The sequence below is a fragment of the Nannospalax galili genome, unplaced genomic scaffold (genome assembly GCF_000622305.1).
Source record: "Nannospalax galili isolate Female #2095 unplaced genomic scaffold, S.galili_v1.0 scaffold104, whole genome shotgun sequence".
Taxonomy (NCBI): domain Eukaryota; kingdom Metazoa; phylum Chordata; class Mammalia; order Rodentia; family Spalacidae; genus Nannospalax; species Nannospalax galili.
In genome coordinates this window covers 3,121,627-3,147,585 of record NW_008353596.1, presented here as the reverse complement: position 1 = coordinate 3,147,585, position 25,959 = coordinate 3,121,627, and the positions used below count along the sequence as shown (strand labels likewise).

The following is a 25,959-nucleotide window of genomic DNA, read 5'->3' as shown; positions in this document are numbered from 1 at the left end:
TCTTCAATCCCTCTGTAGCCCAGAACCTACAACAAGTGCTGGCAGAGTAGATGTTGATAGCTCAACAAATGACTGCTGGCTAGAGAACATCTACTTCTATGCTGGTCTCAGATCCCCTGGCCTAGGCCTTTATGTACACAGCTCATCTAGGCTCAAGACTTTCTATTTTGTTTCTCCTGAGGAAATCACTTTTCTAAAGTGTCAAAGAGAACAACTAAGTATAAGCTATTGTTACGAAGAAAGTAAATGTTCCTATCAATAAATAATCCTACTGTCTAGCTAAATTTCACTGAAATATCAAAAGCCCATCTTACAGCCCTTTTAACACCCCAGAGTGGCAGCATGACCCACTCCTTACTGCTCTCTGCAGTTGGGAACATCCTTGGAACAGGCTGTTAGAGGAGTGGGTGGCTGCTGTGTGTCAGACAACAGAATGGAGAAAGGACAAAATAGGAGGCGACAACTCAAAACTTTTTTCTTTTCTTATTTTTTTATTTTAAATTACAAAGAGTGTTGCATACAATGATGATTCTGTATCTGACTAAAAGTGCTGAGAGGTTAGAAGGTGACAAAAAACAAAGCAACCTTCGCATTGCCTTTTCTTCTGAAATGAAAACTGCACAACTATTAACCAACGTTGAGTAATTTTTAAACAGCTCATGCGTGAACAAGATAAAATTCTTTCTAGACAAGAGACAAGACTGAATCCAATAGAAAGTGTCATAGGTCCAGTTGGGGGTAGAGAATAAACAAAACTACAGACTATTTACGATGGTATCACAAACAGGATCCTATGCGTAACTACTCCAAAGAGGTTGCCACACTGTGGAGACTTGTGCTTGTCCCCTTCCCCATCCATTCTTCTCCCGTGACTTCTGTGCTGGCAGCCCTAGAGTCATTGTTAACCACAAAGGCTATGCTAGAGGACAAATCCTGGGAAACAAGGTCAGAAAGCAGGCAGTGGAGTACAGTGTCATAAGAAAGTGGTGGAAAGGCAGATACAGAACACACATACATATTTTATTGTCATTTGGTTCTGAAGAAAACAAAGGGCAAAGGGCAAGACACAGAATCAGTCTCGCTCCCATGCACCCCGCATTGAGTCAACTACACCACTGTGTTTACATGTTATGAAAGAGGCAAACCTAGTTCACCCAAACTTGGCACACTGAAGCATAAACCTGGATGCTCTTTACTAGTCACCAAGTCTTCAACTCCAAAATACTACTTGGAAATAGCCATAAGGTTCTATATTACCTTAATACCACCTCCAAAACTCTCTTCTAAACGAAACAGCAATTTGGCATAGTGCAGTTCCTAGGTGTAATTTCTACAATTTCAGTCAGTTTATTAAGCATGAGGAACTATGCTTCAACACATAATCCCACTGCCTATGAAGTGAATAACTCTCAGTAGTACATTTTCATTATCTTCCCCCAACATGCTTATTCCTTAAAACGAAACAACCATTCCTACAACTGACATTCATTGTTACATCCCAATGTGTTCAAAATAGTAAAAAAAGAAACATGGAGTCATCTTCTCATAATGCCCTTATTAAGATTACAAAGATTACAAAAGGATCCACAAGTATTACGGCACTGTGTGAGACTTATTTGTCATGATCCAAGGGAAGAACAAGACTGCAGTTCTGTGCAAAGTCGTGGAAATGGCCTCAGTTCCATGGGAAATGGTATTCCACAAAAGACCTCACTAGGACAGCCAAAACCTTTCACGTTAACACTGAATTCAACGCATTCTCAAAATTCAAGTTTCAAGAATTGGAGAGATGCTAACATTCTGTTACATAATTAGCTAGAAAACAGTTGAACAGAATTTTAGGAAGACTATATAAAGAACGGGAACACAAGTTTTGTTAATTCTTGCTGAAGGCAACTTGAATTCATTTCTTAGAAAGTTAACTAAAACAGCAGCTAAAATATTTTTTAGATGTATGGAATAAAGAAAAGCACATCCATTCTTGACATTTTGGTGAATAAACTAACAGCTTTATTAGTGAAGGAAAACATCAGATAATTGTATGAATATTATATATAAAAAAGAAACCCATACTAACAGCATTGTAATTCAAAACTACCGAACTTCTATTTCTTTTAGAGAGTTGTCTGTTGTAAAAAACAAACAAAATGGGTATTTTCCTACAAAGTTTTGGAAAACAAAAAGTCAATTTCAGGCAGATGAAATAAACACCTTTCTCTAAATGCAGACTGTTGCAGAGAGGCCAATGAAGTCAAGCATCAGAAGGATGTAGGACAACTTTATCAAAGTCAGAGAAAAGGGACGTAGTGAGATTACTGCTAATCTTCCCGCCTCATACTCAAAGACCATTCAAAACTGGTCTCTCATACAAATATAAATAACTACAAAGAGAGGGAAATAGGAATCCAAACCCATCTAAAATCCTTCAGGGTGCTTTTGTAATAGTTCTGATTCGCTTACCAAAAAAGTCCAAGTTAAAGATGTAGGAAGTGGAAGGGGAAGATGTTTAGTTGTCAATGTACAAGTAAGGCACAATATAAAGCCACATCATAACTTCTCATGAAGGATACAGGAAAGGACAAGATCCATACATGGTACAGGAGAACCAGCAACCATACTGACTGAAGTGTGGTACCCAGTTCAAAACTCAGACAAGATCATCACAAGAGCGGTTGGACAGCATGCTTTCATAGGGAGACAAACTGTAAAGAATCCAGTGTACTTCAAACAAGGAAGAGAAGTTTTTGTTGTTACTTTTTATTCGTAGTACTAGAGTCAGTTTATCATTGCATTTGGAACCATGGGTTTGCTTGAGGTGAATTCACAATGCCTTCACTTAAGGTAAGATTCTGGACTTCATTATGAGCTATCTGTATACCATGTACGGACACAGAAAACCTTTAGAGAACTCTTCTCTAATGATCTTCACCCAAAAATACATGCCACAATTTTCAAAAACAGAACATGTACAACTGTTGGGGTTTTACATTACCTTTTAAGAATTGTGTGATACACTAAATGTATATATTTTAATGACAATAGAGGAAGCAGATTATTACTGGCATTAAAGTACAACCATTTCTAGACGGTTTTAAATGCCACAGAGTCCCCTGGTTAAAATGTAAAGCTGCACAGCTTGCCTAGGTCATCTTTATGAAAAAGTTAAACAGCAAGAGGATTTAACTTTCACTCTACATTTTACTGCCAGGTTTTTATTTAGATCAAGTATCGCTGCAGCATTCTGACCAGCCCAGGTTTAGCAGCAAATGGCAGGAATCATATAAAATGCAATTTTTTTTAACAAAGTGCTTTTCTAAGATATACATACATATATAAATAGGTACAAAATAAAGTGTCAACATTAAAAAGCTCAACTATTTAAAAGCTTTCAACTATTTAACTTAAGTAGTACATATAAAACACTGAAATGCAAGGATATGGAATCTACTAAACAGATTCGAAGTCTTTTTTGAAATGCAAGACCAAAAAATCAAATTCTGGTTTGCAGACAAGAAAAAGGTATCAAAAACCAGAATTCCTAACCAAGCAGCTAGAAAGGGGGCAATTTTATAAACTTCACCAGCTAAATGCATCTGTATCATGAAGCGATTTTCACCTGACTGCAAAACTGCCATATTTTGGAACACTTTCAATTTATCTAGCAAACACTCCGCCAACTGCAAACCCATGCTTTGCTTTTTCCCACCTAGAAAAGAAAAACTGGAAAGGATGAACTTGAATCCTACTAACCACTATATCTGAGTCTATCATCTGTTAAGGCAAATACACTAACCTGGTGCATTTCTACCAAACGCATGGGAAAACCCTGTGCTGTCAGTCCAGCTAACAAGTCAAGACAATCCTTCTCAGTTTCTTATGTTTCATGATGTCAAAGAAGCAAGACACATTGTTGGGCTGTTACTGTGTGTTCTAAAATCAGACCTTCATGTGCTATAGCTTAATGGGGAGGAAGAAGAGAAAGTAAAAGACAAACGTACTGTACAAAGTACAGCCAAAGAACAAGTTCTACCAGTGGGCAATGGAGAAATAGCAACTAGGGCTGAAATTTGGGGGTTTTCTTCTAGATATGTTCATCTTTTAAGTTTATTTTTTTAAGCCACCAGTTTTCATAGTTCCAAACAGAAGATCTTAGATAAAACAGTCAAGAAAGACAAGATGAAAGATTTGTGGGGAGGGTTTACAATGCTGCCTTGACATAAATTTATCAAGAGGTAAAGCTTGAGCACAGTTAAAACACTGACTAACAAAACTGTTATGTGAGCAAAGAAGAGCACCTAAAAACTAAACGTGTCCATGTTTCTCAGTTCTAGAAACTATAGAAGAATACGTCACATGTAAGTTTGAAGAAGCTAGTTTGAAAATACCTGTACAAAAATATAAAAATTTATAAATTTGTTTTAAGCTTGTGTTGATCTTTGAAAATAGTACATGCACAATAATACATCAATTGGAAAAGTGGCAACTAAAGTATTAGATATTTTTAGCTTTTTTCTTTCTTTACATATATATATATACATAATACAATAAAAATAATCTGTATTTTGGTTGTTTGGTGGAAGTATACAATAAGCTAAATAAACTTTAAATTTCCAAGTCAAAAACTATTTTATCAATAGCTTACTAAAATGAAATATATTAAATTTTCCTACAGTAAGTGCAGAAATAAAAGTCAGACACCTAAATGGCCACCAACTTATCTACTATGGAAGCAAACTAGAGGAACAGCAAAATAATATTTATATGTATGGATGCTCCTTCTGTAGATAATTGGACCCAAACAGAAATAAAATTCACAGTTCAGTAAGATCCCTAACCCTGACCTTTTAATTTTTTCTTTTTTTTTTTTCATACATTCATACAGTATCATGTAAGCTGTGCAAAACTTTACTTAGACTGGCAGTTTGCCATATCAGTTGCATTTGTCTTTGGTACAAAAAATAAAACAATCGCAATAATGTGCAAGTATTGTCTTCTTCCGGTCAAGTACCGAAATATGAGTTTTCTAGAGCCATCTTGTTTTGTTTTTTTTTTGTTTGTTTTGTTTTGTTTTTTATACAATACACAGACTCTGTGGCATATATCTACATTTCAACATAGTCTTATATACATTCAAAAAATCTGAAAAAGAGTTGGAACAAAAAAAACATTTAAACCCATAATTTTCTCATCTATGTATCTTGTTTTTCCTCATTAGGGTTTTCATCATACAAAATATTACCAGTTTTATAGTTTCCCCAAAATACAAGGCACAAAGAATATGCTTTTTTTCTTACTTGCACAGACAATTATATATATATATACTTATATATATCATATTGAGCTCTGAAAATGAACATCTAAACATGGTACACACATGAGTACTGGGTGTGCCATGTACAAGTGAGATTAATGGTTGTGAAAAATTAAAATAAAAGCAGTAATTCTAAAAACAATTTAAATGGACTTTGAACAAAATGCTTCCTCAATATTTTTTTGTGTAGTTCAGAGCATAAACCTGCCTTAACACTTGGCATTACCTTAATATAGTTACTCCTCCAAAACGTTTCACCTTAATACATTTTTGCAATCTGTACCTAAACATTTATTTGACGTGTGAATTTCAATTCTAATGCCAGTAGCAGATTAACTGGTTTATGCTCTGAAAATGCAATAATCAAGTATTTTGGATCATGCTTCGCTTATGCTACAAGTTCTTAAAACAATGTAACCTAATTATAAATGTTTACATAATGCTAATTGACATGCAAAACAGAATGAAAATTTACAATGGATAACGTGACAAAAACAGACATTTCTGACCAGTGGTCCAATGAGGTTGATTACACTTTGGATGCTGGTATCCTTAGTCCTACAAGGCCTCCAGTGGGGTTGCCTTCTGCAGTCTTCCCTAACACTTGGTTAACAAATTCTGAAGTTTGGCCAGCGACTGGGAGACCTGAAGAGAATAAACAGCATACTTTAAGACACAAAAATGGAGAGGGCATAAAGGAAAGAGAAGAGGTAAGAAATACTGATGCTGACCCCAAATGACTGCTCCACTACTTGGTACTGAAGCACAGTAAATCATTCTACTATCAGACTGAAGCTTTCAATTTTAAGATTAGAAAACTCACACCAAGAATAACCACAAAGATGGTCACTCAACCCTTTACAAACCCAGGGTAGATGACAAGTAGTATAGCCAAAGTCAAAGCCAAAGCCTGCTGACAGGCACTGCCTCCTAAGCCTACCAAGCTTACTTCCTGTGTTCTCCTTCAATTGTTCTGCCTCACCGTGTTCTGTGGTAGATAAATGCAGGCAAGATACGTTTAATAATTTTTTAAATTACTATATACAATTTAAGTCCCTTTTTAAAATTTTATTATTTTTATTTTATGTGTATGTGTGTATTGCCTGCATATAGGTAAGTGTACCCATGCATTGCGATGCCCGCGGAGGACAGAAGAGGCTGTTGGATTCCCTGGAACTGGAGTTATGGACAGTTGTTAGCTGCCATGTGGGTGCTGGGATACAAACCCGGGTCTTCTGCAAGAACAGTCAGTGTTCTTAACCGCTGAACCATTTCTCCAGCACCCCCTCCTTTTTACTTTAAATAAAAATAAAAGAATATGAACTGATGTAGGCCAGGTATGGTGGCACATGTGTTTAATCCCAGCACTTGGGAGGCTGAGGCAGGCAAATCTCTATAAGCCCAAGGCCAGCCTGGTGTACACAGTGAGTTCTGGGGCTACAGGGAGACCCTGTCTCAAAAAGCCCCCCCCAAAAAGAAGAAGAAATAATGGAAGAGAAAGGGAGAAAGAAAATGGGAGCAGCATAAGCATGGTGTGTTTTCTCATCTTCATCATGTATATCAAGGCAAAGCTATCTAATGCTATCCAATAAATCAAATGGCAAAGGAGTATGTACATTTTTTAAAGTATTAAGAAAAATGAGGCCAGGCATGGTGGCACATGCCAGTAATCACAGAACTCAGTTGGTGAAGGCAAAGAGATTGTGAGTTCAACACTAGTCTGGACTTCATGGCAAGAACCTGTATCTGTGTTGGGGAGGGGGTGGGAGAATCAACAGAAAAAGAAAAAGGAGTGCAGATAGACACAATATATTCATTTAGTCAAATAGTAAAAAATAATCATAAAATATCAATACCACCTTAATGCTCAATGAAGCTTAGGACAGTCACTAACAGGACAAACTCATACCATGCTCTTGACTAAAAACAAGATGGGGATATTCAATGAATTTTTCCAAAAAAATTCACTGTATCTTGGGTCAGGGAGATAACTCAGTCAGTGCAGTGCTTGCTGTACAAGCCTGAGGACCACGTAAAGAGTTGGACTTGGTGGCACATGCTTATAACCCCATAGCCAGGTAGGTAGAGACAGGAGGATCCTTAGGGCTTGCCACCCAGACAGCCTAGCCTAATCAGTGAGCCCAGCCCACATAAGAAATCCTTTCTCAAAAGCAAGGCACTGTCTCCTAAGGAATGACATCTGAGGTTGACCTCAGGTTTTCATACCCCAACACACACATACATGTGCACATACACGCACAAACACATATACAAATTTAACTGTATCTTGTGTAAAGAAACAGATAAATCCAAACTTTGGGAAATTTAGAAAATGAATTGAGGGACTGGAGAGATGGCTCAGCAGTACTGACTGCTCTTTCAAAGGACCCGGGTTTGAGTCCCAGCACCCACATGGTGGCTACAAACCATCCTTAACTCCAGTTCCAGGGGAATCCAAAGCTCTCTTTTGACCTCCGTGGCATTGCATGACACGGTGCACTCATATACATGCAGGCAATAAACTCATACACATAAAATAAAAGTAATAAAATATTTTAAAAAAAGAAAATGAATTGCCTGGATTTTTCACTAAAACAAAGAAAGAAAGAATGCAGGTGGAGATGGCTTAGCAGTTAAGAGCATTGGCTGCTCTTGGAGAGGACCTGGGTTCAGTTACCAGCACCCACATGGTAGCTAACCACCATCCCTAACAGGGATCCTCTTCTGACCTCTGCGGACATTGTACTCATAGGTGCACTTTTACACACATGCAGGTAAAATACTTATACACATAAAGTAAAAATAAATAAATCAAAGATAAAAAAGAATGAGGGACTAATGGAGACGAGATGTAGCTAAATCCAATGCATGATTCTCAAATGGATCACACACTCCCATAAAGGGTTTTTAAAAGGGCAGAACTGATATAACCAAGAGAATGTAAATACGGGCTCCATATTAGATATTATACCAATCTTCATACACTTGGATATGATACTAGTATTGTGGATAAGAGAACATCCTTGTTTTCAAAAGATATATGCCTCAATAGGAAGAATTATGATGCTTTCAAGTTCTTCCAAATATCTCCCCCAAATATACATGTGCAGAGGAGAAATGAAATGCAAAAATAAAACAGTGACTGTGAGCAAGAGGAGGTGAATGAAGTGCTGTGCCATTTCTGTATACTCTTCTACAGAATTCAAATTCTTAGGCGCAAAGTTTTAAGACATATAATGAAGATGTAGTAGTAGTGGGTCCTAGTCAGATATCTCAGCATTTGAAAGCAGCAGAAAAGATGAGACAAGTGAGAGCCTTTCTCAGTTCTGTTCAAAATACAGGGCCTGTGACCAAAAGAACCCATAAAATTAAAAGGAAACGATGACCTAATTAAGAATGCCAGTCAACAAAACATTATAGGCACCTTACTATAAAACAGAAAATACTTATTTTCAAATGACCACAGAACAGCTAGAATTGAAATAATCTATTAGGCAATTAAGAAAATCTTAATAAATAATAAAATCCCCAGAAAAGAGTAATAAAAACAGAAAGTATTTTCTACTTCCTGGAGAATTTTATTTTACTTTTTTTTCTTTTTCTGACACAGGGTCTCATGTAGTCCAAGTTGTCCTCAAACTCTCCATGCAGCTAAGGATGACCCTGAACTTCTGATTGTCCTGTTTCTATAATGCAGCTTCCATGAGGTGAGCACCCATGATGGGGTGGGGCTGTAGTGATGCAACTGTCTAGCAGTCACCAGTGTTCTTGCGTAAGTAGTCTATGCTCTGTAAATAAGTCTCATAAACTAAGTGCTTCACCAAGATGGCCTTTGGTGGAATCATCACTTCAGTCTGTGTTGGTGTCCTAGCTGGTGTAAACAGATGTTAGTTCACGTCTCCCCAGGAAAACCACATACAACAACAACCTATAATGAAGTGATTCATGAAAGAACAACACACAACACACACACAGGCACATTAGGCCAAATAGTTGCCCAAGAGTGTTACATCAAACTCTTAAAAAAAAGAAACTCCAATTGTGTTTAACCTGACACAGACATTTTGAGATGACAGCCACATGACTTTGCTGGGGATATTTTTTGTTTTTTAGGTGAGAGTTTCCTTTTATTGACCAGGCTGGCCTTGAACTCATGAACTCAAATGATCTATCCTCTTGTCTCCTGAGGAGTCATGACCTACAGACATGTGTTACCACATTTGTGGTAGCACAGGTTTTTTGTTTTGTTTTGTTTTTGTTTTTGTTTTTTTTTGAAACAGAGTCTCCCTGTTTATAGCTCCAGCTGGCCTGGAACTCACTATGTAGACTAGGCTGGCCTCAAACTCACAGAGATTCGCATGTCTCTGCCTCCTGAGTGTTGGGATTAAAGGCATGCATCACCATGCCTGGCTGGTAGTACAGATTTTAAATTCCCATTTCTCCACAAAAAAACAACTAGCCAGGTATGGTGGTACCTGAAATCTAGCACTCCATAGCTACATAGCAAGATCATGTCTCAAAAGCACAACACAAAACAAATCCCACAAATACTGGACCCATGGAAAGCTGAGCACAGTGGCCCTGTGCCTGAAGTCCCAGCTACTCAGGAGGTTGAAACAGGAGAATCACTTGGGCCCAGAAAGTAAAAGCCCCTGGGTGCAACACAGAGATACCGCCACCAACTTTTCTTCTTTTCTTTCTTTGAGACAAAGTCTCCCTATGTAGCTTCTGCTGGTTCAAAGTTGGGATTTTTCTGCTTCAGCCTCCCAAGTTCTGGGATCAGAGACCTGCAACACCACGCTCAGTTGAGAGTGTGTTAAACAAACCAACCCACGGAAAACACTAACAAGTGAAAAATATATGTTCATGAGACCTGGACTCCTCCCTATCCACAACATTCAAGAGGGTGTGAACAAGCCACCAAAATCTCTAAGACCTGCATAGTATCAACATTAACAATGTTTATGAGACAGGCCAAAAGGAACCAATGGGCTTGAGAACAAAATTCTCAAGTAGTTATTTGCATTTACCTGGAAAGCACACAGGAGGTCAACTTGAGATCTGAAGCTAAAGCTATCAAGATCTTGTCCAATCCAGCAGTGAGCACAGGAGAGGGTGAGGAACCCACAGAAAGATGTGTAAGGCCCCATAGTCTAGCCTTGGAGAACCTAAGAAAACTGCCAAGCCAGAACTCTAGGACAAAAGTTGGCACTAGCCTTAAGAAGCCTTTGGGGTTGGAATTAAAATTGAGCAAGACAGGAAGAAAATGTAGGAAAAGAGAGATGGACCAGATCAAATGGAGACAGAGCAAGAAATTGCAGAAAGCAAGCTGCCATGTTTTTAACAGTAACTGAATAGGGAGGGCTCTGTGAAGCCAGAAAAGCTAATCTGAACCAAGCCAGCTGAGTAATAAAAATGCAGTATATAATGCTCGCTTCAGCAGCACATATACTAAAATTGGAAAGATACAGAGATTAGCATGGGCCCTGTACAAGGATGACATGCAAATTCATGAAGCATTCCGTATTTTTTTAAAATGCAATATATAGACACAACGGAATTTTCTTTGGCTGTGAAGAAAAATGAAATCATGAAATTTTCAGGAAAACAGATGGACCTGGAAAGTAATATATTAAATGAGGTGATTCAGAAAGATAACTATTGCATGATCTCTCTCATCAGTGGATCCTAGCTTATGTTTATACATATGTATATAAGTGGGAGTGAGTGTGGGTAAAGGCTGTGCAACCAGAAAAGTGACAAGGGGAGGAAAGGTGCTAAGGAAACAGGGTACTGGACACAAGGAAATGAAGACAGTAAAGGCGACTATGGAGGGTGAGTGGAAGGAGGACGAGCAGGGGAAGGAGAATCAACAAAAATTTGGTTTGAAAATGTCATGAGGCATTGTTTATGCTAATTAATTTTAAAAATATTTTATTATTTTTATTTTATGTGTCTGAGTGTACTGCCTGCATGTGTATAAGTGCACCCATGTTGTGCAATGCCCATGGAGGTTAGAAGAGGGTGTTGGATCCCTTGGAACTGAAGTTATGGATGGTTGTTAATTGCCATGTAGGTACTGGGAACCAAACTTGGGTTCTCTGAAAGAGCAGCCAGTGCTCTTAACCACTGAACCATCTCTCCAGCCCCAATGCTAATTACTTTTTGAGAAATTTTATTTATTATTTTTATTTTATGTGTATGAATGTATTGCCTGCATGTCTGTAAGTGCACCCGTGTCATGTAATGCCCATGGAGGTCAGAGGACAGTGTTGGATCCCCTGGAACTGGAGTTATGCAAGAACAGCCAGTGTTCTTAATCACTGAGCCATCTCTCCAGCCCCCTAATTATTTTTAATATTTAAAAATTTTTATTATTTTTATTTTATGTGTATGAGTGTATTGCCTGCATGTATGTGAGTGCACCATGTCATGCAATGCCTCGGAGGTCATAAGTGGGTTTCGGATTTCCCTGGAACTGGAGTTAAGCACGGTTTGTAGCTGCCATGTGGATGCTGAGAATTGAACCCGGGTCCTCTGCAAGAGCAGTCAGTGCTCTTAACCGCTGAGCCACTTCTCTAGCACCCCCTAATTAATTTTTTAAACAAAAAATTTCAGTGAGGGGCTGGAGAGATGGCTCAGCAGTTAAGAACACTGGTTGTTCTTATAGAAGACCCAGGTTCAAATCCCAGCACCTACATGGCAGCTAACAATTGTCTGTAACTCCAGTTCCAGGGGATCCGACAGCCTCTTCTGACCTCTGAGGGCATTGCACTCTGAGGGCACTTACCTACATGCCGGCAATACATGCATACACATAAAATAAAAATTTTTTAAAATTTCAGTGAAACAACCAAGCAACAGAACACTATCAGATTAAAACCCACTGTCTCAGGGGAGTAAAACAGACTAGTACGTAAAAGAAAACTGACAGAGAAAAAGACTGGAGCCCATCACCATCTCTCCAAGGATAACACATAAGGGACGCAGCATGTGAGAGAAGAGCCCATGGCATACAAATTCAGAAGATGGGCACTACATAAATGACTCATGAAAGGCCTCTAACCTTTCTCCATCTCTAGCCTATATCTACTCTCAGAAGTGCCTTTCTCCCTTAATAAATTCTTCTATCCAAATCTTTATTCAGGGACATAAGAACCAGGAAATTCCAGCAAGGTGCCCTCTGGACTCCAATATCCACCTATTAACAACCGTAAGAGAGTTAGTCTAAGAAAAAGAGAGATTAAGATCATACTGACAAACAATTAAAGAATGCCTAAAGACAGGATCATGAAAACCCTAACCCACTATTATTTCAAAATAAACTAAGCAACATTAATGAAATTCCACAAGATAAGAAAAACGCATGATGTCTCAGTGACTAGAAGTGCTTGCCATCAAGCCCAACCACCTGAGTTTGGTCCCTGGTACCCAATCTCTGTGAGTTCGAGGTCATCCTGGTCTACATAGTGAGTTCCAGGCCAGCCAGGGATACAGGGAGACCCTGTCTCAAAAAGACAAAAAAAAAGAGAAAGAAATCAGATTAAGGAAGCGTTCAAGAAAAAGTAAACAGCAAAGATATGCAAAGTGCACAGAGTCCCCAAAGAAGCAAACAAAGCAAGGGGCAGGTCAAATTCCAAAAAGATCTGCAAGTGCATACTGAAAGAACAAAAGGTACATGGCAATCATAAATAACACTGGAACAAAGGAAAGGCACAAGTACTTAATGAAGAAAATCTTTTCTACCTAGGCAAAAATAGCAAACAAATGATTTACCAAGAAAAAACTATGCAGTTACTAGCTTTTTTTTTTTTTAAGACAAGGTCTTGCTGAGATCCACCTGCCTCTGCCTCCCAAGTGCAGGGATTAAAGATATACATCTATAGAAATACTTTATGCCAAAAAGAAAAGGAGAAACCCATTCAAGATATTCAAGGAAAGAAAATGTGTGCAAAGTACTTTATAACAGGTCAACCTGTCTTTTGAGTGTAAAGGGAATACACAGACAACATGCAAAGTTTTTAACTTAAAAACTAAAAGTGTAAAAATAATTTTACCTTATTAATATTGTTTTCCCTCCTACCTAACAAATGAGGAGTGAGATTCTTTTAAAGAAAAAGTAATAGGGGTTGGAGAGATGATTCAGTGGCTAAAAGTGCATATTGCTCTTTTTTTAGTATTTTATTTTTATGTATTTATTTTATGTATCTGAATGTATAAAATAAAGATGAGTGTACTGCCTGCATGTGCACCTGTGCCATGCAATGCAAGGCCATGGGAGGGTGTCAGATTCCCTAGAACTAGAGTTATAGATGGTTGTTAGCCACCATAGGGGTGCTGGGAATCAAACCTGGGTCCTCTGAGGGAAGTCAGTATTCTTAACCACTGAGCCATCTCTCCAGTCCTGCATACTGCTCTTGTACAGACCTGAATTTAGTTCCCAGCACCCACATCAAGTGGCTCCAAACCACCTGTAACTCCAGCTGCAGAAGGATCTGACACCCCCTTCTGACCTCCATAGTACACAAATACACACATACACAGTTAAAAATAAAATTAAATTTAAAAAAAAGAAATAACAAAAGTGTTTTGAAAAACACATAAAATAAAACGGCATTAGGGCTGGAGAGATGGCTCAGCAGTTAAGAGCGCTGACTGCTCTTGCAGAGGACCCGGGTTCGATTCCCAGAACCCACATGGTTGCTATGAACCGTCCATAACTCCCACTCCAGGGGATCTGATGCCACACCTCCAGGGGCACTGCATGACACAGGTATACTTACACACATACAGGCAAAACATTCACACACATAAAATAAAAATAAGTAAATCTTAAATAATTTAATCTAGGGGCTAGAGAGATGGCTTAGCAGTTAAGAACACTGGTTGTTTTTGCAGAAGACCTGGGTTTGAATCCCAGCACCCATGTGGCAGCTAACAACTGTCTGAAACTACAGTTCTTGGGGATCCAATCCCCTCTTCTCCGTGGGTACAGCATGACACGGGTGCACCTACCTACATTACACAATGCATAATACATTACACAATACATTCATACACATTAAAATAATATCAAATAAAACATTTACTCCAGTTCCAGGGGAATCCGAAGCCCTCTTCTGACCTCTGCAGCACTGCATGACATGGGTATACTCACATACATGCAGGCAATACACTTATATACATAAAATAAAAATAATAAATAAAATATTGAAAAAATAAAAAATAAAGCAGCATCAATCCAAGTCAAGCCAACCTCATCTGTACTACTTCCTGTTTTGCTTTATGAGTAAGTACTGAAGCAATTCTACATTGAAGTAGGAAGTATTTAGACAGTACTGTTGTTTAGGGTCTACCCTTTGACCTGATACTATTTTTAAGTGTCATTTTGATCAAGAACATATGGCCTTGTATCATGTGCATGTTGAGGTTTTCATGGATTGGATTATGCTGTGTGGCCCTTTGGCTGCTATGATCTGGTGACTTGCTCTTATGGAAGCTAAATCGTGGGTCTTCGGCATCTTGAGTCTATACAACAGCTATTTCTCCTCTCTCCAGTCACCAATCAACCTGGCTTCTAGATGCCTGCTTCTCTGATCATCTCCATAGGATTCAGTCAAGGATAGGAAGCCAGATAACCAAGTCTGTTAGAACCCTGTGAAAACATTACTGAGAGAAATAAAATCCCTAGAAAATAGGATAGAATACACTGAGAGCACTTGAGATTTTCCTTCAACTAAATGAACTTTTTCTATCTCTTTAGAATTATGCATCTTATAATACATGTTATCATTTGTTATCAATTTATCTAATATTCATCATACCGAGAGTATCTTTAATGAGGATTTCAAGCTTCTGCCCCATGCTGGGTCCTCTTTCCTCTCTCGGATTCTGAACTCGGTTTACAATATCTTGCTTGATGGAGTTGATTACAAACAATAAATTATCTGTAAGACAGAACAAAACACTTAGAATATGTCACTAACATGGAAAAATTTGCTTTTAATTACAAAATAAAATCATATTCAACTAAAAAAATGGAGCTAGGTATGGTGCCACACGCCTTTAATCCCAGCACTTGGGAGGCAGAGGCTGGTGAATCTCTGTAAGATTGAGGGCAGCCTGGTCTACACAGCTAGTTCCAAGCCAGCTGGGGCTATAGGAAAACCCTGTCTCAAAAGGGGGTTGCTACCGGCATAGCTCAGGGATTAACATGCAGAAGGCCCTGGGTTGGCTCTCTAGCCATAACAAAAAGAAAAAAAAAAAGAAAACAAATGAACAAAAGCCAGAATATGAGGAAATGTAAAAATGTGGATTTCACCAGGCATGGTAGCACACAACATTAATTCCAGCACCAGGGAGGCAGAGACAGGAAGACATCTGTGAGTTACACAGCACAGTCAGGGCTACAAGGTGAGACTAAAAGAATCCTATGTCTACTCCAAGTCAGAAGATCTAGGGAAAAGTCTAGGGATTTGTACTTTAACAAATACACGGGGATTTCAATGAGCAAAGTTTAAATCTTACACAGAGGTTAAACTATCATTATTCAAAGTCAAGGGGGAAAAAAACATGTCAACAAAACTGGCTAAGCTAAAAATAGAACCACAAAAAGGAAGAGCTGACCATGGATCAGTTCATGAGAATAGTAATGAGATTTGTCTTGGGGGCCACAGATCCAGACACACTGAGAGGAAAATGAATGAGGGTGGGCATGTGGCTCACTGAAAGGATGAATAAGAAGAGGAGAGCTAAGACCTGGGCAGAACTCAGGGGATGCAACCTCAAAACCAAGCGAAAAGAATAGTAGCAAGCAAAGTTAACAAGAAGTTAATCAAATTCTTCTGTATTTAGGTTTACCATATTCAGTGTTGAGGCCCCATAATTTCACTTTATTAGCTTCATACTGGGCTTTTTTCTTTAGCCGACAAGCTCTGTGGAAGGAAAAAGCTATTAGTTCATTTTCCTTTTAGACTATTTAGAATATACTTCCTTTATAAATAAGGGAAAAAAAGGTTTTTAAAAGCATACACTTCCTTTTGCTACAGGCATTACTTTCTTTTTTCTTTTTTCTTTTTTTTTTTTTTTTTTTTTTTTGTCTTTTTGAGTCAGGGTCTCCCTGTAGCCCCAGGTGTCCTGGAATTCACTATGTAGACCAGACTGGCCTTGAACTCAAGAGATCTGCCTGCCTCTGCCTCCTGAGTGCTGGGATTAAAGGTGTGCACCACCATGCCCGACTATCTTTTTTAAAAAATTTATTTATTAGTGAGTGAGTTTGTATATGTGTGTGTGTATGTGTGTGTTTGAGACAGACAGAGAGAGAGAGAGAGAGAGAGAGAGAGAGAGAGAGATCAGGTGCATGCTACAGTATATGGCTAGAGACAGAGGACAACTTTTAGGAGCTGGTTCTGGTTCTCTCCTTCTACTGTGGGATCCAGGGACTGAACTCGGGTCATGAGGCCGGCTCTGAAAGCACTTTTACTTGCTGATCCATCTCATTGGCCCCCATCAGATGCTTTCTATTAGTAACTGCAAATCACTTATCTGATTGTTTACCAGAGAACTGAATTATAAAACATACATCACTATTATTTATCCAAAACTATGTTAAAAATTCTAAGCAAATATTCAAAACTAAAACTGTGATGCATTTATTTAAGTGACTCAAAAACAAGCAGACAAAAATGGGCAATGCACCCACTATTGTAGGAGCTGTGAAGCAGGTGTAACACCACCTGCTCTGGAGACTGTACAGCAGAGCACACAGCTCCTGGAAGACAATCTGGCAGTTTCTTACCCAGTTAAACTATACAGACCTGGGCTGAGCATTTACCCCAAAGAAATGTACACTCATATTCACACAAACACCTATGAATCAATGTTTATGGTAGTTTTATTCAAATGTGCCAAAACCTGAAAGGAACTCAAGGGTCCTTCACAGCTGGTAGCAGATAACTACAGAACATTCCTAAAAAGGAATACTATGCAATAATAAAAGAAACCAACTAATAGTCTACATGCTGACATGGACGGAACCCTAATACATCATGTTAGGTTAAAGAAGCCAGACTCAGGCTATACAGTATATCCCACCCTCGCCACATTCTAGAAAAGCAGAGATCAACACGAGACACTGGCTCAATAAGCAAATCATGGCTGTGACAGGCTAAGGGGGGAGAGACTCATTTTCATAATTTAAAGTAGTGAAATGTTACATATTTTGATTGTAGTTGTGATTATGTGATTGAATGTTTCTCAAAACTCAAAATTGCACACGTGAACTTTACTGTAATTATATCTCAATAAACACGACTCACCAAAAAAGCAAACAAAAGATAGTTACAAACTTTGCACTGTTGTACCATAGTAACAATGCACTGATTCTGTTTGCCTCACCTCCAAAAACTTTTTCCAGGAAGCATAAATGCCTTCTTTCACTTTCCAAGGAAAAATACTCCTCTTATTTCTGAATAACAGCTGAAGTCACCTCTGGAAAAACTCTAGGTCTAATCTCATCTCCTAGACTTTCATGAATGAACTTTGTAAGAATTTACCTGGAAGCCAGCTTATTCTTTTCCTTCCTTGACCTTGGCCGGGCTGTTAGGGGAAGTTCACTGACTGGAGTCAGGTCACTAATCACCTTGTTCAGCTTCCGTAGTTCATTGCCAATCTGAAGTAGTTTTTTAGGATTTGGAGTCAGGTCTTCTACATCAGTCCTCCGTGACTTCTTAACTGCATATTTTCCTATAGATCATTTACATGAACTTTAAGTCAGATCATTTTAGTCAACAAGACATACAATTTTCAGTCACCACCAGCAGCAGCCCCTTCTCATTTTAGAAGCCCTGACATGCTTCAGAGTCTCAGAATGTTTAACAACCTAACTTAGAAGAGCTAGCCTCTCTCCATCTTTCTGTGGTTGCAGAGAAATGGGAGTAGGCTATGGATGTGGCTCAATGAGGAGGAGGGCAACTGCCTAGCATGCAGGAAGCCGTAGAGTCAATTGCCAGTGCTAGAAAACAAATGCGGCCATAGGGCACAGTTCCAACATTTTTTCAAGTCCTGCTCCACCTCTAGGTTTCAAGCTCCAGTGTAAAAGAGTCTGAATTCTTTGTATGGCAGTACTAAGTATCTTAAATCTCAGGACTGGAACACAAGTTCAGCTGCACACAAAAATCTAAGATATGGTGCTGGTCATGGTGGCGCATGCCTGTAGTCCCAGCACTTGGGAGGCAGAGGCAGGCGGATCTCTGTGAGTTCAAGGCCAGCCTGGTCTATGTAGTGAGTTCCAGGACAGCTGGGGCTACAGGGAGACCCTGCTTCAAAAAGACCAAAAAAAAAAACTAAGATGGAATAAAACAGTCACAAGAGAGTTTGGAGAGTTTACTTAAACCAAGATGTTTTGATGCTGGGAATAAGTAAGTTGTCAGACAACTAAGGACCACCTTTTTTAAAAGCTCTTCTTCAACTCGCTCCCTCTCCTATCCCTCCCCTCTTGCCTCTCCCCCTCTCCTTCCAGTCCCCCCCTTGAACCTCAGGGCCTCATGCATACTAGGCAAGCACTCCACCACTGAGTCACATTCCAGCCCAACTCCTGAAGCATACTGAACAACTTTTCTAGAACTTATCACAAGCAACATGGAATTATTTATTGAATTTAACTTTTCACTTCTGATAAGAAAGCCAATCTGAACATAAAGCTCTTTGAGAGAAAGCAGAGTACAGATCTGGGACCACAAAAACAAGGCATGAAGAACAAATACACTTGAGGTCCAATTCTTGTCTTTGGAAACACTCAGCAGTGAGATCTGTGACACCAAGCTTATTCAGACCTTCCCTCTCAGACTTTTTGGCAAAGACTACTTTGTGCTAATGGAAAAATAACAAGAAATTCTATGTAATTATAGTTTTCTTGAGTCACAATTCAAAACTAAAATTACAAGCTTCTCATGATACTTCTTTAAACACCTCCCTCTCCATCCTTCTTTCCACAACTATGCTTCTTTTCTTCTCTCCCCACCACCTTTTAATTCAATCCCTCCATTTTCATTTAGGTCTGGGACTGAAGAGAATGGAAGAGAGATGGTGAATGGCATCTGCTTTCTCCCAGACATATGTGGTTACAGCAATTGTGACAGGTCAAGAGCCAGCAGTCTCTTGGTTACTTCCTAGATGGAATAAGTAGAAGAAGGGATCAGAAATGATGGCTCTCCACACACTGGCAGAAGCTACGTGTGACCAAGGAGCAGTTGTGGCAGAAATACTCTCTGCTGATCCCCTTTCCAGTTGGTTGGGAAGGGCTGAAAGCTCAAGTACACTGAGTAAGCATCATGGTTCAGTATCCCTATTTAAAGAGGTGCAAGCCAGACACAAACTCGTAATCCTAGCACCTGGGAGAATGCAGCAGGATGATTCCTAGCTCAAGACCATCATGGGCCATAGGGAGTAAGAGGCTAGCCTAGGCTATATAGCAAGACCCAAATAAGAATCAAAATAAGGGACTGGAGAGATGGCTCAGCAGTTAAGAGCACTGACTGTTCTTGCAGAAGACCCTGGTTCAAATTCCAGGCCCCACATGGCAGCTAACAAACATTTGTAACTCCAGTTCTAGGGGATCAGATGCCCTCTTCTGGCCCCCAAGGGCACTGCACCATATGGGTGCCCTTACATACACGTAGGCATAATACTCATACACATAATAAACAAATTAAAATTTTAAGAATCAAAATAAATCCTCCACCTCTGCCCTCCCAAAAAGAGAAAAGGACACTAAATATTTGACTAGAATCCTTCTTACCATGATGCAAGCCATTTTTCTGATACATATTACTTGGCAAGGTGTCTCGGTTCCATTCAGACGGCCTCAGAATCCTCTCCTGCTGTGATGGTATAAGCTGTTCGCTATATTCCCAGAAGTACCTCCTTTTACCTCTCTTCCGAGAAGATATTGAAGTCATCTCCTTCAGGTCTTCTACAGAGTCATTTTCATAGCCTTAAAAATATAAAGGGTCCCACAATTTGTTAGGCTCCATAAATGCCAATAAATCTCTCAAGTCAATCAAAAAGATCCTTTTATTCCTGAGAGATTTCCTGTCATCTGAAACTTCACTGGCATGTCAAAGATAATAAACCAGATCTATAAAGTACAACATGTAAATAACTAGTAAAAGATTCAGAGATTAATAAACATAGATAATTATATTGCTACCTGACTTAGGGTTCACTGTGGATTTTAGAAGTTAACATAGGATACTTTTTTTAAAATTTTTATTATTTTTATTTTTTATGTGTATGAGTGTATTGCCTGCATGTATGTGAGTGCACCCGTGTCATGCAATGCCACAGAGGTCAGAAGAGAGCTTCAGATTCCTCTGGAACTGGAGTTAAGGACAGTTCATAGCCACCATGTGGGTGCTGGGAATCGAACCTGGTCCTTTGCAAAAGCAGCCAGTGCTCTTAACTGTTGAGCCATCTCTCCAGCCCCAGGATACTTTTTTTAAAATTTTTTTATTATTTTTATTTCATGTGTATGAGTATATTGCCCATATATATGTGAGTGCACCCGTGTCCTGCACCAGAAGAGGGCTTTGGATTCCCCTGGAACTGGCGTTAAGGACAGTTTGTAACCACCAGGTGGGTGCTGGGAATCAAACCCCGGTCCTCTGCAAGAGCAGTCAGTGCTCTTAACCATCAAGCCATCTCCCCAGCCCCAACACAGGATACTTTTTGAGTATCTTCACCTAATAACTTAGCTATTTTCTGGATTGTTTCAAAATAAAGCGGTCTATAAACATCTATATATTTGTTCAAATGACAGCAGAACTGGAAGATATGTTACTATTGATGCATATTGACCCTGTTGTGTTTTTTGTTGTTGTTGTTGTTGTTGTTGTTGTTTTGAGGCAGGGTCTCCCTGTACGTCAAGCTGAACTGAAACTCCCTATGTAGACCAGGTTGGCCTCAATTTCACAAACATCTGCCTGCCTCTGCCTCCTAAGTGCTGGGATTAAAGGTGTTTGCCACCATGCCTAGTCATATTGATCTTTTAGTATAAATAAATATAGATAGATAGATGATGGATAGATGGATGGATATAGATATAACTTGAATTTGTGGAAAATAGGGGTGTTGTTGACTTTTTTAAAAAGTATCCAAGATTTGGAATTATACAGAAATTAACAGTCCTACTGACCTAGAAATATTAAAATATTTCCATGTGCATTGAGGTAATACACTGTATTAGATATGTGTGGTCTTACTGACAGATTACAGAAAGCAACAGAAAAAGAGGCATTCTAGAATGGTACTTAGATACTGTACTGTGATCTTTAAATGTCTTCCTTTTAATATGAATGTATCTGAAACATTTCTGACAAAAAGCTGTGTGCACCTCTATAGTGGTATCCTAGTATATGATTTTCTGCTTACCTCCCATTCTACCCCTTTTGAAAAAGTACGAAAAGACAGTTCTCAACCAGGCTAGCAAATAAAACTTGCATGCCCACCCTAGGTCACACTATAGCAGAAGTAATTAGCATTTACTTCACTGTTTATTAATTAGAAGTTACAGAAAAAACTTAATTCTGAGTTGTCGGAACTTATGAGAATCAATACAGGATGACTCCTATGCTGAAATGGCTTCAGGAATGATCATCATAGATGTATTCCACAAGACAGCCAGGAAAACTGGGACCTGGAGGTGGGGAGGGGCGTTCATGCCAAGTAAAATGACCATGGATCTCCTTCTAGAGCATGACTCTAGACTTGCCACTAAGGAAGTGATGACATCTATTCATTTGGGAAAAGCTTTGACTTTCATAATTTTATCAATTTTTCTTCAGAGTAGTAAGAATCAGTCAGGACTATGGTTCTATTTATGTAAAATTCTGGGAAAAGCAAAAGTAAAGAGACACAGCAGCTGTCGGGGGTTGATAATAAAGGAACGTGAAGGAAATAAGGAGGTAATCAAACTATTTTCTGAATCTTGATTGTAGAGGTAATTACCTAAATGATTACGTACGTTTGGCAAAACTCATACTCCAAACAAAAGAACTCACATAAGGAGTTTTACTGTGTGAAAGTTGTATCTCAATAAGCATGACTAAAAGAAAAGGACTGGGTTTGTGATGTAGTAAGCAGAGCAGTTTCTTGCATGTGGCTGAGGGTTTGCACTGTAAAAAAGGGTCAAAAAAAAAGTTAAATCAAAAAACAGAATGATGTCTGAGCAATAGACATTTCTGATATTTACAGCACAGTTCTGTTTGGTTTAACAATGGGGACAATGGAGAGAAGTATGTCATTAAGTGATTTTCCTGTCTGGCCCTCATCGAGTGTACCCAGTCCTAGGCAATGGGGTACATGCTGCTGTATATGCCGTTATGTGGCCTAAATGTCACCAGGCAGTGCATGACAGTGCACAACCATTATCAGTATACCTGTGTTTCGTTAAAAGTAGTATGAGGGCTGGAGAGACTCAGCGGTTAAGAGCACTGGCTGCCCTTGCAGAGGCCCAGGATCAGTTCCCAGTACCCATATGGCAGCTCCAGTTCTGAGGGATCTGAGACCTTTTTCTGGCCTTCACTGGCATGACATGATACCACGATGCACCGACATACAAGCAGGAAAACACTCATACACATAAGATAAAGATACATAAAATAATTAAAAATAAAAGTAATATGGAAAGCAGCAAACTTTAGGTTCTTTTTTAAAAAACTGGTGCATGCCTGTGAGATTGAGGTCAGCCTGGTCTATATAGCAAGTTCCAATCCAGCTATGGCTACAGGGAGACCCTGTCTCAAAAAAAAAATGTACAAGCCAAATGTGTTATAAAGTGTTAGATCTATAAAGTGTTAGTTTTGACTTTTTACCTGTGGTTGTGCTTTAAGTTAAAGGATTTCATCTTGTTCTAGTTATCAACCCAGCTTTGGAAAAGGTACAAGGGTCACAGTGTACCACCAGAAGAGGCACTTTTAGAAAACCCTTGCTCCACAGTAAGCTAAGCCAAAAATTACTGGCTCATAGAGATTACATCTAGTTTGACCAGAAATACCAGAACACAGGCAGATGTATAATCCAAACAATCCCATCTTCCTACCACCATCCATAACCAATGTTTTACATTTAATTCTAACCCAGACCAAAGCATAGGGAAATTACTCAGCTCCCTCATGCAACCCTCTCCCCTCCATTCTTTGATATGTTTTCTAAGCCAGCATCCATTTTTACCAGTCATCAGAAGGGAAAACCTGTCCTCTCACTAACTGTATACATCAATCATCAGGTTTCTAAGAACCCGGTGAGGAAGAGATTATTAACTTCATTTGCATTCACTAACATGATCATGGTGGGCTGACATGATCAGCAGAGCTGAGACTGAGTCCGACTCACAACTCAAAGGGCCTAGCTCCAAGTACACTTCCTACTATGTGGCCACCTAACTGGCTGAATGGTCTAAATGAGTTTTGCTTGTATGTATGTTAAGAGTCATGAAAATTTTTATTTCTTCATCCCACCCAAATCACTTATTGTTTTATTTACTTAGTACTGTTTTCTGACCCAATAGATACACATCTTCTAGTATCACATGCCATATATTCATCAACTTTATCCCCCCAACACACAGGATTTGCTGCTTCAAACCATCCACATAGCAAGAGAAGAGACCATAGTAAGCAAGTGGAATATAGAAAAACTACATGCTCAGATCACTGGTCTAACATTTAGGGATATTAGAAATTCTTACAAAATAAATCCTAAGGAACACACTACCATAACAGAAGGCTTCACCCCCAAGTGAATTCTGTGGCCAAAAAAGTTTTATAAAATCTTGTGTCTGTATCACTCCCTGGCCAAGTCACAGAGTACAATAGCATATAGAGACTCTGAGAGGGGGCTGGAGAAATGCCTCAACCATTAAGAGTACTAGCTGTTCTTACAGAGAACCCAAACTTGAATCCCAGCATCCACACAGCAGCTAACAACCATCTGTAACTCCAGTTCCAGGAGATTTGACACCTTCTTCTAACCTCCGCAGGTATTGCACTGCATAGACACACTTACATATATGCAGTTAATACACTCATACACATAAAATAAAAGTAAATAAAATATAAACAAAAAGACTGAAAGAAGGGGAGGCTGCTCAGTAGCAAAGCTGACAACTGCCTACCATGGCTAACAACCATCTGTAACTCCAGTTCCAGGAGATTTGACACCTTCTTCTAACCTCCGCAGGTATTGCACTGCATAGACACACTTACATATATGCAGTTAATACACTCATACACATAAAATAAAAGTAAATAAAATATAAACAAAAAGACTGAGAGAAGGGGAGGCTGCTCAGTAGCAAAGCTGACAACTGCCTACCATAAGGCCCTAGGTCCATCCCCAGTAGGTCCATTCCCAGCACTGCAGGAGGAGAGAGATGACTGAGAAATCCTAACAGCAAATAAATCTATAATATATGCAATCTCAGCACAAAAGCTCCTCTTTTTGCTTGATATATCACCATAATGATCTAACTCACACCTTGATGTTATGATTATGAAAAGGACATCAAGTCAGGAGTGATGGCACACATTCTTATCCGAGCACTTGGGAGGTGGAGGCAAGAGGATCACGAATTCAAGGTCACCTACTGTTAATATATAAAACCATAGGCCAACCTGGGCTACAGTGGACCGTGTCTCAAATACAAAACATCAACAAAAATAGGGAAACCAAAATGCCATATTCCCTGGGCAAAATTCCAATCATACATATCTGGTTTATGCAGACTACAAGCATTAAACTGCTAGAGTCAACTGTGAAAAATGTTTAGTGAGAACTACAAAATAAGCTCTCAGTCTTAAGAGTCCTATTCTTGTTCTTGAACCATGTAATTTTACAACCCCAAACAGTTGTAGCCTGTCCACAGAATAGGTGCAATTAAAACTTGGCAGTCAGTCCAGAATAAGAGACTGAAACTCCATTTTGCACCTTTCTTGGAACTTTGTAGGCTCATCAACTGCTGTAGCCGTTTGCCAAGAAACAGCATCGAGGGAGCTGGTCATTACAAAAGGGTCTTTGTAAACCAATCAACCCAACCCCGAAACTAGTGCTCTGAAGGGACTATAACTAGCCTTACTTTCTTGATTCAAAAATTTCTATTTTCACCCATAACTCAACTTTTACATGTCTGAAGTTGCTGTTCTAAATTTTTTTCAAGAAAAGAAGTAATTTACATTAATATTTCTTAAAAGCCCAAATAATTACTAAAAAAATGTGTGAATTTTATGGTTAAAGCATGTTCTCATTAACATCTGGAGCACTGCCCAAGTAAGACCAGCCAAAAGGGTTACTTCAAGTCAAATGGAAGTGAATGAATTTAAATGCCATCCAAACATTTAGCAGCATTATGAAATAGGCCCAAGAAGAGAACCGGATTCTGCTAAGGGCCAGCCAATGCATAAAGCTACTGCCTAGTTGCTTCAGAACAATGTCACAACCAAGGGTTATGCCATGAGGGAGAAGGGAAGAGAAGACAAACTACAAAACTGCTTTGCATTCTCTACAAGAATCAAAATTCTGAGAAAACAGAAATGGGGGTGTGGGGTGAAGAGTGGTGAGTTTACCCATGTGACCTCAAAGAACAAAAAATGGAG

The 25,959-nt window shown here is 39.1% G+C and overlaps 1 protein-coding gene and 1 non-coding gene across 8 annotated transcripts in view; one reads left to right on the top strand and one right to left on the bottom strand.

The window, feature by feature from the left end:
• Positions 1–1,987: 1,987 nt before the first annotated feature.
• Positions 1,988–25,959, bottom strand: part of Crebrf (CREB3 regulatory factor) — a 64,561-nt gene continuing 40,589 nt past the window's right edge. For all 7 annotated transcript variants that reach the window (XM_008850773.3, XM_029554862.1, XM_029554864.1 and 4 more), the window contains 5 exons: positions 20,109–20,303; positions 17,866–18,055; positions 16,172–16,245; positions 15,136–15,258; positions 1,988–5,956 (listed from right to left, as the gene is read on the bottom strand). In XM_008850773.3, coding sequence (XP_008848995.1) covers positions 5,841–5,956; positions 15,136–15,258; positions 16,172–16,245; positions 17,866–18,055; positions 20,109–20,303 — 698 coding nt within the window. In that variant the 3' untranslated portion in view covers positions 1,988–5,840. The remainder of the gene's footprint in view (positions 5,957–15,135; positions 15,259–16,171; positions 16,246–17,865; positions 18,056–20,108; positions 20,304–25,959) is intronic.
• On the top strand, positions 10,739–10,842 carry LOC115067307. Its single transcript, XR_003846734.1, has one exon. It is a non-coding gene; the product is annotated as a U6 spliceosomal RNA (small nuclear RNA).